This window comes from Neovison vison, chromosome 6 (genome assembly GCF_020171115.1).
Source record: "Neovison vison isolate M4711 chromosome 6, ASM_NN_V1, whole genome shotgun sequence".
Classification (NCBI taxonomy): Eukaryota; Metazoa; Chordata; class Mammalia; order Carnivora; family Mustelidae; genus Neogale; species Neogale vison.
In genome coordinates this window covers 42625442-42641285 of record NC_058096.1, presented here as the reverse complement: position 1 = coordinate 42641285, position 15844 = coordinate 42625442, and the positions used below count along the sequence as shown (strand labels likewise).

Sequence of the window (15844 nt, the reverse complement as noted above, 5' to 3'; positions counted from 1 at the left end):
GTACAGTATTGTGTTCTCAAAAGTTAAAACTGTGAACACCATGCAGACGCCTAATTAATATAAATATGAATAATTTCTGGTGAGGCAAGTGAATGTACAGCCACAGAGGGTATAAAGTATCTCTGAGTACCATATCAGTCAGCTGACAAATGCAAATACTAGTCTTCAACAAAACAGTACAAAAATTTTTCTTTATTTGCCTCTCAGTTATCCGTTCCACTCATTTTCTCCCTTCTGAGTGTCATCTTCTGTACACAATATCAGGCTAGGCAATATTTGCTTTCTTGCTTTCTAATTGCTCTTTGCAAATGCAAATAAGGATCTACAGTCAATCCTTTATACTTGTGACTAAAACTCATACATCAATATATTTACTTTCCTGTCTATGTTTGCATTTGAAACCTTTTGTTTCTTATTGTGGAATAAAAGGATTACCTTTTGTTAAAGGAAGGTAAGGCTATAACCAGGTGAGAAAGATTTCAAAGAAATTCAGAAATTTCTTTGTATGTGATATAGTGAAAGAGCTATCCCTGATGAGAAAATTACTATTAATATATATTTCATTTTTGGTCAAGGACAGGAGGTAAAAGAGAAATTGTGACTGGAATTATCATTTTTCCCTTCATCTTTTCAACCCCCAAACTTGTAGATGTCATGGAATAAGAACCATTCTCTGTGCCTATAGTTTGGGTGTCCCACTCTTTCCCCATTATCATAACTACACAGCCAAGGGACCCAAAGTTTCAACTATTTTATGTAGGTGACTCCCAAATCTCTCACCCAGACCAGACATCAGAGATAGGCAATGGAGTGTAGCTGCTCAAGGAAAAGAATAAGAGATGGGAGGGGTAACATCTAACTACATAAAAATCTATACCTGTAGTGATTGAGATGACAGTTTTGCACCTTGTTTATATATGCTACTAAGATGACATAATGCTAAAGCCATTCTTTTTGGGAAATAAGATGATGGGAGAGAAAAGTGGCCACTAAGGAAGGGCTGTAGTTGTTAGGGCGTAAGTAGGTGCCTATGTGAGGTTTATATAAATGTGTGACCTTCACAACGATGACTGAAATGCTAAATGAAGTTAAGAGAAATGTATCCAATTGGAAGGAAAAAAACTAAACTGACACTAAAACCATGTTTTGGTTACATAAAAGCAATACTAATCAAAATAAATTACAGAAATGCTTTATATTTATGCCTAATTACTATGCCACACAATAGTGATTATATCATTTTTGGCAGATTAACTTTGCTAAAATTTAATTACACATTTAAATTCTAAATACTCAGCCCTTGTAATTTAGTATTTTTAAATAGTTATTTGCTGACCTCTTACATAGCAGACACCAAATTATGTATTAGCAGTAAAAACAGCAAGAATATCCCTGTTCCCCTGGGGCTTGTAACAGTCTTGTTGAAGAAAGAGGTAAGTACTAGGCAAATGTTAAGCAAAGGAACTGACAATATATTTTTTTTTAAAGATTTTATTTATTCATTTGACAGAGAGAGATCACAAGTAGGCAGAGAGGCAGGCAGAGAGAGAGAGAGGAGGAAGCAGGCTCCCCGCTGAGCAGAGAGCCCGATGCGGGACCCGATCCCAGGACCCTGAGATCATGACCTGAGCCGAAGGCAGCGGCTTAACCCACTGAGCCACCCAGGCGCCCCTGAGAATATATTTTTAAACTAAAGTAAGGACAAGAAGAGAATATCAATCCTAGTCCTAGACAGTCAGATACAGTTTCAATAAGAAGAGGTCAGAGCTAATTTCTAAAGAATCCAGAGTTAGCCAAGAGAAAGGGGAGGATGAGTAAGAACTCTAAACCAAAAGGAAAAGGAAACGCCCTGGCCTCAGAAAGAACACTGTTAAGGTGAGTTAGAAGAACTGCTCTGGTGGAATACAAAGTAAGAGAAGCCCTGAGACAATGAGGCAAATGAAGTAAGAAGACATATCCAAAGACAGTTTGAATATTATACTAAGGAATTTGAATTCTTTTTTTTTTTTTTTCACCAGAACTTGATATCTTAATGGTAATGGGAACCACTTCAGGATTTTAAAAAAGAGAATGACACAATCAGATTCACATTTCGGATCGGATTTGCTTTACTGAAGAGTGGAGTGAAGCTCACACCTGGAAACCTGCAGGGCATTTAGGAGCCAGCTGCAGTGATTCAGATGACAGAATGCTGGTGGCTCAGGTTAGGCTATTCAGGATGGATAGAATTGGATGGACTTGAAAAATATGTAACAGGTACAACTGAAACATCTTAGCGATTGACTTGAGTACAACAGAAAGGGGGTTGGAGATGGATTTCTGACTTAGGCAAATGTATGATGGTACAGAAATTACTGAGATACAGAATAGAGAAAAAAAGAGGTAGATTAGTGGTGTTTCTATTTGATTTTTTATTTTGTTGATGGGGGGGCAGAAAAGCATTAGAAACTATGAGTCCTCCTCTTGACAAATTCAGTTTTATGTTTCCAAGGGGCTTCCAAATAGAGATTATGTCATAGATAACTGAATACATAGGTCTGAGGCTAGGGAGATGAGCTGACACCCACACTTGAGGGACAGCATCTTATATCAGTTGAAGCCAACCGAGTAACTATGCAATGAGTAATAAATGCGATGGTTAAGGGTAGGTTAAAAAAAAAATAAGTAGGAATAAAACCAGGAAAGCGTATCATCACAAAAATCAAGGGACAAGAATATTGTAAGAGGGAACAAGCAGAGATGCCTGAGTGACACAGTTGGTTAAGTCTCCAATTTTTTATTTCAGCTCAGGTTATGATCTCAAGGTCGTGAGATAAAGCTGCGCAGGGCTCCATGCTTAGTGCAGAGTCTGCTTTAAGACCCTCTTTCTAGCTCTCCCTCTGTCCCTACCAAAAATAAATAAATCTTAAAAAAAAAAAATAAAGAAAGAAGAGGGAACATGCAGTCAATAAAGTCAAATGCAATAGAAATAAAAATGCAATAGAAAGTATAAACTGGTATAGCTATTTTATTTATTTTTAAAGATTTTATTTATTTGTCAGAGAGGGAGAGCAAGCACAAGCAGGGAGAGCAGCAGGCGGGAGGAGAAGCAGGGTCCCCAGTGAGCAAGGAGCCCGATGCGGTACTTGATCCCAGAACCTGAGCCTAAGGTAGACGTGTCCCTGACAGCCACTCAGGAGTCCCTGGTATAGCTATTTTAGAGAATAATTCAATACATCTAAAATGTTTGATCCTTGTTTCTACTTTTTGATATTTAATCAAGAAAAATGCTAGTATCATGTCCAATGAGACAAATTAAAGGATGGTTTAAGTAAAAAAAAAAAAGCAGGGGGGGGAATAAATGTATCCATGATCCTTGTTTCTACTTTTTGATATTTAATCAAGAAAAATGCTAGTATCATGTCCAATGAGACAAATTAAAGGATGGTTTAAGTAAAAAAAAAAGCGGGGGGGGGGGGAATAAATGTATCCAAAAAATAGAGGATTAAATAGAATATAATAGACTGATCTTATTTAACATTTCAAAAAAGTTGAAGAGAACAAAGCAGATCTGTAAGGAAAAAACTAAGAAAAATCAAGTATAAGTTTCAGAACAATATATACACAATGATAGCAGTTATTTTTAAAACGTATTTCTCCATGCACATATAACTGTAAAAACAACTACAGGAAAAATCTGGAAGAGTGCACCAAACTAGTGCAACAGTTAGCTCAGTAAAGGAAGCTGGTAGTTGGTTGGGTCCATGGCCAAGGGGCCTTTTGCTTCATTTTCATTATTTGAGTTCTTTACAATGAAAATGTTTCCATGTAATAGCTATATAATAAGATACATTTTTAAAATACTATTAAGAGATCAAGTAAAGTTAAAACTGAAAAATATTTGTCAATTTAATGTATCTTTAGTAGCCTTAACAAGCATAAATTTGGAAGAATAAGGGGAACAGAAAACAGATTACAATGAACTGAGCCTAGATGGGAGGAAAAGCAATAGAATATAAAACACAAAAAGCTTGGTAATGTACAGGAGAGAAAAAGAAGTGAAGAGATGATTCTTCATGAAAGAGAAAGAAAAATGATATTTTCAGAAAGCTTGGTTCCTTAATCACAGTTTAAAAAAAAAATCAGAGGTCGCAACGCTAATAAGCAGTCATAAAACGTACTGTCTGTTATAAGGTATAAGGTATAACAATGGCAAGGCCCAGAGTTGATGGAATAATTAAGAAGCCAAATCAAGAAAGTTGAGGTGAGAAAGAAATCATAGCAGGATCTATGCAACATGCAAAAGTTAATAATCCAAGTGGTATTACGTCATTAAATTATATTTTAAATATTCCAGAGAATTTTTGTTCTGCATTGAATAGGAATTACTTGCAAGTAGGGTATAACTAGAAAACTCTTTTGAAACCAGTATGAATGTCCCCAAAAGCCTCTATTTGGAAGAAAACCAAGTATCTCTTGGTGGACACATGCTTCTAGAAAATTCTTCAAGGGACGGTAAATGTCAACACTAAACCACAACTTCCTAGGAGGCTGACTCATCCAGAACAATGTATCCATTATCAAAAAAAATACATCCTAGTCCAAAGCTACTATTATGGGGGGCTGTTCTTCTGGTTCTGGTGAAAGAATAGTGTGCTGACCCCTAGATTTGAGATGGTCCTGATTTGCAAATAACTTTAAACCACAATAAAATCATACGCAGCCTTTAAAAAACAATGCATAGCAATACTACATTTCATTGAGGGGGTGGGGGGGCAGTGGCGCCTTACAGCATGAGAGCTGGAAGGAAAAAGGTTAAGAATTTTCTGAATACAGCCTTTGGAGGAATAATTACCAACACCTACACAGGAAACGCTCCATTTGGGGAATCCTCTGTGTCATGATTTCTCATGCCAACTTAAATTACATTAGAAACCAGAATAACTTTTGTTTTAATAGCCCTCACCTTAAGAGTTCTAGCTGCAGAATGGGCAAATTCCTCCTTTGGCTTATCCTCCAGGTTGCCTTCTGAGAATCAGAAGAGAACAACCAACTTCGATCATTTGAACAGGGAGCATCAACTAACACCTAGAGAAAAAAAGGATATATAATGCACACATGCATTGAGAATATAGTCAAAATACATGGAGAAGCTATGTAAAATATGACAAAAAACAGCTAATAAAGACATTTCTTTTAAAACCAAAAATATACTATGGTAAATTCTTTATGACATTTCTTCACTAGTACTGTACAGGAAAATTTCTCGTGTCCTTTCAGTGTTTGTTTTTGTTTTGGTGGGGAGAGGGAATAGGAGGACTAAAAGTCTACTAATATCTACTCGTATTTCATATTCTTGATGGCTATAGCAAAAACTTTTACAAGTTACTTGTTTTAAACAGACATTACAATATTTCTGAATTCTCAGCATTTATTTTTGAGAACTATTATTTCAATTTTGGTTTGCTGAAATGTTTTTCTTCAACTGTCATACTCCAATATGAAATGTTACCAAATTAAAGCAATATAGCGTACATGTTTGTGCACTGACCCAAATAATATCTAATCTTTTCCTGAGTATCTTTGAGGCACCTGGAAATAAAAACATTCAATAATCCCCAATCCCAATGTTACCACTTCCTTTGAACCCTGCTGACCATCAAATGAAAACTGCTTCCTTGTTCACTTTATCAAAATTTCCCAGAGTACTGAGAAATTCTATCAGGCTATGTCTGGAAGCAAATGGAAAACAACAACAACAAAGCAAAATAACAGTGGTATCACTGGGGGCACATCGGTTTGTAACAATGTAATAACTGTACCTTGTCAAACATTTCAGGCTGGGCATCTCCCATTTCTCTGCCATCCAATTCAGACACTTTAATTACATTTACCAACGGCTGTGGGATGAAAGATTCTAATGTCTGCCTCAGCCACCTCAATCTCAGACTATCACGTTCATTACAGTGAAGATAACCTAAATACAAAGGGTTAAAAAGTTTTAAAATGAATGCAATGGAATTGTTAAATTTCTACTTTTGATCAAATAAATTTCAGAATGATATCAATTCATCATAATTATGCAGATAGAGGGCACAGAGGTAAATACTATGATTGTCTAAGGTTTTAAAAACAGCAATATAGACACATACAAAACATTCACAATAGTCCTGTCTACACAGCCTGTTAGGAGCGCTGACCATTTACTCATTCAAATTTAATTATGGATTCCTAAAGATATGCTACACAATCAATACCTCAAATACAGTTCTCCCTAAAGCTCTTAAGAGTAAATGATATATTCTGTTATATATCCATATCTATCTATTTATATATATAATCTCCAAATATATGTCTTTCCAGGACAGAAGACTTTCATTTTAAATAAAAGTTATGCGATATATGGAAGAAAGCATGTAGAGCTACTAGCTCTATGGTAAGACACGGGCTCAAATTATGAACTATCAGATTCTGGGGAAGTTGCTCTCCTTGAGAGTCTCAGTTTCCCAAACTGAGGGTTGCTGAAGGGGACAGAGGTGGGGATGGGGTAAAAAGGTGGTGGGCATTAAAGAGGATATATGATATAATGAGTACTAGGTGTTGATGAAATCACTGAACTCCACCTCTGTCACTAAAATACACTATATGTTAATTGAATTTAAATTTAAAAAAATGTTCATGACCTCATTAAAAAAAGTTTCAGTTCCCTTATCTGTAAAATGAGGACTGTACTAGTGAAAGGATTCAGAACATGCCTCTCCAAAATATGCCACTTTGGCATGTTGATTATTTTGAATTCAAGGCACTTGAATAATAGCATAGCAGGAAGGGCATTTTTACCTCCCTTTTTCTTCCTAAAAGGAGATGAAATCCCATACGAAAAATACTCTCTCTATATCAGAAGGGAAGAACTATTCTTATCACCAGAGTTGGGGCATCTGGGCCAAAAGAAATCTGTACAGATCTTGCTAAAAACCCTTCCTGTCTTCTCCCTCCCAACATTTTCCAAAACTGGCACTCTGTGTTCAACCTACTACATAAGCACTTATGATTAGCCACTTTTGTGGATCTTCCATTTTCCTATGGCAACACCCATGTACATGTAAAATTTTATTAAATAAAATTTGTATGCCTTACTTCTACAAACCTTTTTTGTCAGTCCCAATGAAAAACCCTAGAGGATGGAAGAGAAACTTTATCTCCCCTACATCGGCTACCTTAAAAAGTGGTTGTTAAGTTTAAATGTGGTATTTTAATGCCATACTGCTTCTCAGTACAAAGACACTAGCAAAATGGTTCATTCCCTAATGAAAGTTATTTTGCCTTTCCTTTATTTAAGTATATGTGTATATTTTTATAAATATTTATATGTATTATATAATACAAATTATATAATATATAAATACAAGCACATTTTTGGGGATGCCTGTGTGGCTCAATTGGTTAAGCCGCTGCCGTCGGCTCAGGTCATGATCCCAGGGTCCTGGGATGGAGTCCCACATCAGGCTCCTTGCTCAGCAGGGAGCCTACTTCTCTCTCTGCCTCTGCCTGCCACTCTGCCTGCTTGTGCTCTCTGACAAACAAATAAATAAAATCTTTAATAAATAAATAAATACAAGCATATTCTTGAATGCACAGAAGTATAAAGATCAAAAACTACCTCAAACCCAGTGTTCAGATAGCCATTTAATAATCATACCATATCACATCTTTTTGTATACCCATATAAAACTGATACAAGAGAAATTATATAATATTTTCATATTGTCATTTTTTCATCTCATTCATCTACCCTCTCCATCAACTGCCCAACTACCCCAACAAAAGGAACTTATATTATCAACTCACACATTTATATACATGACTTCTTCTCTATGTATGCCAATACTTTAAAAAAAAAAAAAAACACCAAGTCAACTGGTAGGAATATAAATAATTTTAAAGGCTGCTAAATAGTATATGAAATAGATATATCATCCTTTATTTATCCATTACCAATCATTGAGCATTCACATTGTTATCACTAGTAAAATTCAATAAACAAAAAAAATTAAAAATAAAATTTAATAAACTTCCTTCTACAGTTGTCCTTTCAAAATTTTTATTTTTATGAGACAGTTCCAGAGGTATGGATAGGTTAGGGAAGGGGAATTTTTACTTTTAGTAAATATCACCCTGTCCCTCCACCAAACTCCCCCAAGAAGTGTTAATGGGATGTGATGTTGTAGTATAATTTTTTTCATTTTCTATTTGCCATTTGGTTTTGCTTTTCTGTAAATGCCTATACTTTTTTTTTTTTTAAAGATTTTATTTATTTATTTAACAGAGAGATCACAAGTAGGCAGAGAGGGAGGCAGGCTGGGGAGGGGAAGCAGGCTCCCTGCTGAGCAGAGAGCCCAATGCAGGACTCAGTCCCAGGACTCTGGGATCATGACCTGAGCTGAAGGCAGAGGCTTAACCCACTGAGCCACCCAGGCGCCCCTGTAAGTGCCTATTCTTATCCTTCATTTTTTGTTTTTTGTTTTTTTCCTGCTCCACTATTTATATTTTTCTTACTAACAGGTAAGACATATTTTCATTATACAGATATTATCCTTTTATCTGCCTTCTGATCTGTAAATGTTTCTTATATTGTCTTCTGAATTTATGTTTTTTAATTCTTCAGTTTCACAATTTTTTAATAGTCAATCATACCACTTTTATAATTTCTAGGTTTTTCTGGTCTTATTTAAGGTAGTCTTTCAACCATTAGATTTTCAAGTCTGATTCAGCTCAACATTTATGCAGGCCATGTTCAGCATCATCCCACAAAGGACAGAAATCACAGCTTGCCAAGAGGGCAGGGTGAGACATTCCTCTTTCACGAAGACCTTGTACTTTGGTAAGCTGGTAATTTAGGTGCAAGAAGAAAAGATTCATATTGGTGTAGGAGCTGTCCTGGCTTAAAAGCTTCATGTGCCACAGGAGACAACATCTCTTCTAACTACTCCAGGGGCACAGCCTCCAGGATCCCCATGAGGGATGCTCATTTACAAGAGGACTGCCCAATAACAAGCATCAATGTACTCAAGAGACACCCAATCAGGGAATCCCTATTGGGTCTCTGGGACTTATTTATTCTTTCCCCCAGGACACTTGCATTTTACCCATCAGGGTCTCTCTCTCTCTCTCTTTTTTTTTTTTTTTTTAAGATTTTATTTATTTGACAGAGAGAGATCACAAGTAGGCAGAGAGGCAAGCAGAGAGAGAGGAGGAAGAAGGCTCCCCGCCGAGCAGAGAGCCCCATGCGAGACTAGATCCCAGAACCCTGAGATCATGACCTGAGTGGAAGGCAGAGGCTTAACCCACTGAGCCACCCAGGCGCCCCAGGGTCTTTTTTTTTTTTTATCATGAATATTGCCTGGAAACGTAGTGACAATCTGTTAGGTTACCAGGGAAACAAAGCTAGAAAACTACATGAAGGTGAAATTCTAATGTAGAGGGAGAAATATTTTTGTAAACCCTTTGCTCAAATATATATATATATGTATAAATATATATACATCTATATCTCTCTCTATGTGTATCTATACATAGGTTGTTCTGATTGTCACACCATGATTAAAAACATTTAAAGATTTCCCATCATCCATTAAAGTTCAAACTACTGATTTATTTCAAGGTCTGTGATAATGAGACCTTAAGACAACCTTTTAATTTTAACCTCCCAGTTTTACCAACATACTCTGTGCTCCACCAAATTTGACTGACTTGTCCACTTCTCATACATACTTGGAACCTCTTCCACAGTACTTATCCATATTTTGCCTCATGAGTGGTGTTTGCTTGCACTGCTTACCCTTTCTACTACCACCACACCGCAATTTCTATATGGAAAGTGCTCAGGAGACGGCATCAATTTTGTTAGTGGGGAGAAAGGAGTAAGAAATCACCTTAAAGTTGCATTTATACAGGTAGTATACTCTCTTTTTAAATTTAGTTTACGTATTTATTTCAGGGACTTCTGGAGGATCTGCTAATGTAGGTTATGGACAATTGTCTAAAAGCCAGAGATCACTAGAAAATGACTGAAGGCAAAAGTTAATGTTTTGGAGGGGCTACAACCACAGGGAAACTAGAGTGAAAGAAAAGAGAAGGAAATCATAAAAAGACAGAGCATAAATATAAAAGGGTTTGTAATCAAGCGGGCTACAGCACTGGTCCATCTCTCATCTGAAATTGATGAGCCTTAGAAGAAACTATGGGGTTTAGTGGAATAAGGAAAGAGAACAATTAATCTGCTGTCATCTTCCTGTCTTCTGCCTCTCGTTGGTCAAAGTCCATTCCAAGAGTTGCTAACTCCCACACACTTCAGGATTGTGCTATCTGGCCCCTACAAACAAGTCAGAGTCCTAAGGCCAGTTACAGCAACCACTCAGGTGTGGTGATTTTTGCTTGTCAGCGGGCAGCCATCTGGAGGCTGCTCAATTTGTGACGGCAGTTAACCCTATCAGCATAAAACTGCAGGAACAGCATGGATCTTTTCTAGGGTTTCTCCAGTCTGGAAACAATTCAAGGGTCTCAAGCCTTTAAGTAAGGAATGGGAGTAAAGGTGAAGCCAAAGACATCTGTGGAACATAAACTGGGGCCAAGAGACCTCCCCAAAGTCACACCTTGTCCCCATCAGATACTAGGAAAGATACTTAATTATTTTTCACTCTACTTCTCCCTTTTTCTGGTTTAAATATTATATTCCATTTCCACTATTTTACTGGTAAACTTAAAAATTTTAACATGCATGCTTATGTAAAAAAAATATAAAGTTAGTCAACCTGTTTTTCCTAAAAGATGTAATAATCTTTTAATTCTCCCTCCCAAACTAGATGCTGTTACTATAAATTTGGGTTTTATTTGGGCTTACATTTTTTAACTACACAAAATATTATCATCATTGTCTTCTCTAGTCAATGACTTTTAGATTTTACCTATATATTGCCCATCTTTTTTGTTCTTCATTTCTTCTTATTACCTTATCATCCATCTACAATGGCTTTCCTTTTTCCTGAAGCACATCTTTCAGAATCATTGGTGACAAACTTATACTCTCTCTCTCTCTTAAAAAAAAAATGTCATTTCACTTTTGTTCTTCAGGGATATTTTGGTGAATATATTTCTGGATTTATAATCATCTTTTCTCAGGACATTGAAAACATTGTTCCTCTGAATGCTAGTTTCCATTGTTACTTTCAAAGGTCAATCCTCAGTCTGCTGTCTTTTGAAGGTCAACTATCGTCCTCTGCTATTAAGATTTCTTTTTCAATGTTCTGCAACTTGACCATAATGGTCGACACTGGCTTAGCTGTGCTTACTCAATTTTGGAGGTTATTTCTATTCCTCCTCCATTATCAAAGTTGAAAACAGACAGTTTCCTTTTTCAGTCCCTTGGGATAGGACAATTTCTTCTTAGTTTACCTTACAAGGAAGGTATACCATTTTGGAATCTCAGCTTTCTGTAAGTTAACCTCCTAGCAGATGCTCTCTTGGGCAAGCTCTGGCTTTGTCTTTTATTCCCATATTTTCATGAAGCAATGAATATCAACATTCAACTTTTTCAGGTTAAGCAAATGCTCCATAAGTGAAAAGCTAGCTTTGATGCTCAACTGATCTTCTGGGTTCCCATTATCTCTTAGATTTTGGTCACTGAGTATTTGGAGATCACCAATGCATTTAAAAAGATTCTGTTTTTAATACTATATGCTACATTTGTTAGTTGTTTTCAGCAAGAGTTGTTTTCACCAGGAGTTGGTTAAAAGACCTAGTCTGTCATTCTATAAGAATCCAAAGTCTTAGTTACTTCTGCATCTTTCACAGCTCCATACCTACCATCCAAAGCCTTGCACACATAGTATGTGCTCACTAATGTGGCTGAGTTGATCTGAAACACAGCATCATAAGAATATTTAAACTATTAAAAGTGAAAATTAAGTCAGCTTTTCATTAAATTTAGTCAATATTCTTAACTTTAGTATAGATTCTTAATTCAGCATTTTAAAAGAACTCTCTTACTTAAAACATAGCTTTATGTTACATTGTTTGTCCTAGATGTAGATCTTATTTGAAATTGTCTTAGATTAGTTAAACTTTTTAAAATATGTAATATAAGACATCACAACTCAAGTTTCATATATATACTAAGACTTTCTACATTGAAACAGAATTAACTTCATGTTTAAATTGTCAAAAATAAGCCAAATCTTGGTATTTTATTCATCTAGGCAGGAAAGGGGGTGAATTAAAAAAAAAAAAAAATACTTGAGTAAGTCATTGAGGCTTTACATCTGTTTAAGGCAGCCTTTGGTCCATGGAAAGAAACTGGGCTGCTAGTTTCATTCATTAATTTAATCTGATGCAACTAACTTGGAAAAAAAAATTATGCCTATTTTCAGTTCTGTTAATTATTCCTTGGAGCCATAAGCCATAATCCTGATTATCAGAGGAATTATATGTCCCTCTCAATGTAAAAACTGGAATAATGGTATTGTCCATATATTAGAAGTGATACGAAAGCTAATGGTAAGGTTCTTCGGATATCTGGAAGCAATGTTACAACTTCACAACAAATTCAACAACAAATTTGTTAGAACATGTTTGACAACAGATTAAAATACACTTGAGAATACAACCACTTCAAGATTCTGGTTTACTAAGTACCTGTTATAGACTGGGCATGGTGCTAGTGGCCCCTATTCTCAAGAAGCTGTCTCACGGAGCGGTTGCTGGAAAAGTCAGCAGTTGAGTAACATTAGGAGACCTCAAAACAGAATCAAGTGCACATGCCTGAAAACCCGAGTTGAGATCCCACCTCTGCTACTTGATTTCATCTTTAAAGTGGGCATAATAATGCCCAACTAATGGTGCTGCAGGGTTAAAGAAGATCTATACACCATGATACTCACACTGTGTTCTTCAGAGCCCTAGGACTTCAGAAACATGTATATATAGAAATACAGCTAAGACGCTGGAAGCAAAGACTACTAAAAAATGTTTGAAAACACAGATTTACTCAATGTGATTACTACAGTCCCTGGCACATATTAGGCTAACAAAGGCCATATTGACAAAAACAAAAATAAAAACAAAAACAAAAAAATGGATAATCTGTCACTGTGTCAACAGGTGGGAGCAGCTGGACCAAAAGAAAAATAAACTAATTTAATCATCCTAAATATGAGCTTTTTAGTCATTCAAAGCTGTGAGCCTCTTGGCCCAGAATAAAGGCCAGTAGTGATCTAAAGAAATTTGTTGTATAAATGCACATTTAGTTGCAGCCATCATTTTGGGTTTTGTTTTTAAAAGCTTATTTTAGTATTGCTTCCGCATTCCAAATTCAAGCAGTGTAGCTAACCTAATTTGGGCTTTGAGCATCAGCATGAAGACATCTGTACTTCTTACCAAACCATTATCATCAGTCCTACTTAAATGCAAAGCTTCTTTATTTGGAACAGTGCCTATAGTTCATTGCCCTTGATGTAAGAACAGTAAGATTCTTCTCCAATTCAAACTCCTAGGATATATCAGTTTGCATTTGTATTCCTAATCAAATCAGCTTCCCTATCATAAGCATGTGAAATACAGCCTACTAATAAGGATAATTTAGGATTAAAATGCTCTCTTTAACATGGTACCCAAATTTCATATTTCTCTTCCATTTTTTTACAATACTAAAAATTCTCTATTCAAAATTGATAACAGACAATAAGAATACTGCCAAAGAACACAAAAAAAATGAAAGTAAAAATACTCCTTATCACATGATTCCATAAATCTTCAGCTCAAATTATAAAAATAATAAAAATAGCCTTATAAAATTACCTCTTTTGTTCTGATTTCTTACATTAAAAAATACAGCAAGCTTCAATAACAGAGTTTTAATAACAACTCTAAAACACACAATATGTTTCCTCCTAAATACGTAGTTAATGGATATATTTGTACCAACGCCTAATACTACTGGATTCACAGCTGTCAAAAAAGTTTATGAAATCTATTTCAACAGGGAGTGCTCTCAAAGGAAGATATAAATTAGCAGTCTTCAAACTGGGCTTTGCATGCCCTAGAGATACTAACAACTTTCTAAGGGATAATAAGCAAAGTTGGATAGTTTTAAAAGAATCCATGTTCAGGGTGCCTGGGTGGCTCAGTGGGTTAAGCCACTGCCTTCGCCTCAGGTCATGATCTCAGGGTCCTGGGATCGAGTCCCGCATCGGGCTCTCTGCTCAGCAGGGAGCCTGCTTCCTCCTCTCTCTCTCTGCCTGCCTCTCTGCCTACTTGTAATCTCTCTCTGTCAAATAAATAAATAAAATCTTTAAAAAAAAAAGAATCCATGTTCAGATCACTTCCTAAAGCACACCTCCGGTCAGGGCATCTCCTTTCACAATGACACGTCACCAACCTTATAACTGAGAAGCATGCTTCCCACTTTTCCAGGATCTTTTTACAGCAAACTGTGTCAGGGTACAGAAATTTACAAAGGACCAAACAAAGGCAATTAAACACATGGGTACCTTGGCTAAGGAAGTGAATGAATTAAACAACTAGGCAAAGTAGCCTGTAGTAACAGAGATGGTTTGTAACCCTTTCCCTTCAACAAAATCAAAAGCTGGTGCTTACTTAGCAGATCATTAAAATAATGCTTGAAGAAAAATATTTATGGACATTTGGGGTCATAATTCAAGATTTAAAGGGCTTGGTGAAACCACTATAACATAATTCCCACCATTTTCATCACAATCTATAATAAAAAACAGCATCTGCATTCATAAAAACCATCAGACGAAAATCAGACAACTGATGCTGAACCCTATCTTACCAAGCAATAAGTAATACTTATCCAGGGAAATCTGAAGTAATTTTTTAAAAAGTCCTATTATCTAATTAGGAAAATAATTTATGCTATTGCTTGACTCATTACTTTTAACAAATATAAAAATGTACATTTACATACATTTCATCATTTTTATACTAATAATGGTAAAGGTAAGTTACTTCCAAAAAACTTATCAAAGTCTTTTAGAATTGCATTGTGCAGGGGATCCTGGGTGGCTCAGTCAGTTAAGCATCTGCCTCTGGCTCAGGTCATGATCCCAGGGTCCTGGGGTCAAGCCCCACCCTGGGCTCCCTCCTCAGCAGGGAGCCTGTTTCTCCCTTTGCCTGTTGCTCCCCCTCCTTATGCTCTTCTCTGTCAATAAATAAATAAAATCTTAAAAAAAAAAATAAAAAAGAAATTGCATTGTCTAATATCATACCCATTTGCTACATGTGGCTATGAGCACTTAAAAGGCAGCTAGTCCCAAACGAAATGTGTCGTATAATACATACCCATTTTGAAGACTTTGTAAGAAAATAAGAACGCAAAATGTCTCTTTAATAACTTTTATTTTGATTACATGTTGAAATATTTTGGATGTACTGGGTCACAATGTTATTACTAAAATTAAGCTCAACTGTTTCTACTTTTTTTAACGAGTACTTAAAAATTTTAAATTTTATATGCACTTCACATTATATTTCTATTAGACAAAACTGCCTTACAACCTTACGGTCTAATGATACAAAAAATGACTTTGAATGTGCATATTTTATTGCCTAGAAGTATGATGACATATCATACAAGACTCTCAAGTATAAAAGTCAACAATAAAATAAAAAGTCTTTGTTATTAGCATATCAGGATTCATTTTACCTAACAGATTTATGTTTACAAAATGTGACTGTTTTGTTCAAAATTACCTGCAAATACATAGCTGAAAAAAAAAAAAATTACACTGATTCCTCAGCTAAAACTTCCATTCTACATACTGTCCTGGTTTTCAGATTTTCAAAGTCT

The 15844-nt window shown here is 35.9% G+C and overlaps 1 protein-coding gene across 1 annotated transcript in view; it reads right to left on the bottom strand.

Annotated features, from left to right (window-relative positions):
* NSUN3 (NOP2/Sun RNA methyltransferase 3) overlaps positions 1-15844 on the bottom strand; it is a 55422-nt gene that overhangs the window by 27187 nt on the left and 12391 nt on the right. The window contains exons 4-5 of the mRNA XM_044251179.1: positions 5802-5956; positions 4946-5067 (exon numbers count right to left, since the gene is read on the bottom strand). Of these exons, the coding sequence (XP_044107114.1) occupies positions 4946-5067; positions 5802-5956 (277 nt within the window). The remainder of the gene's footprint in view (positions 1-4945; positions 5068-5801; positions 5957-15844) is intronic.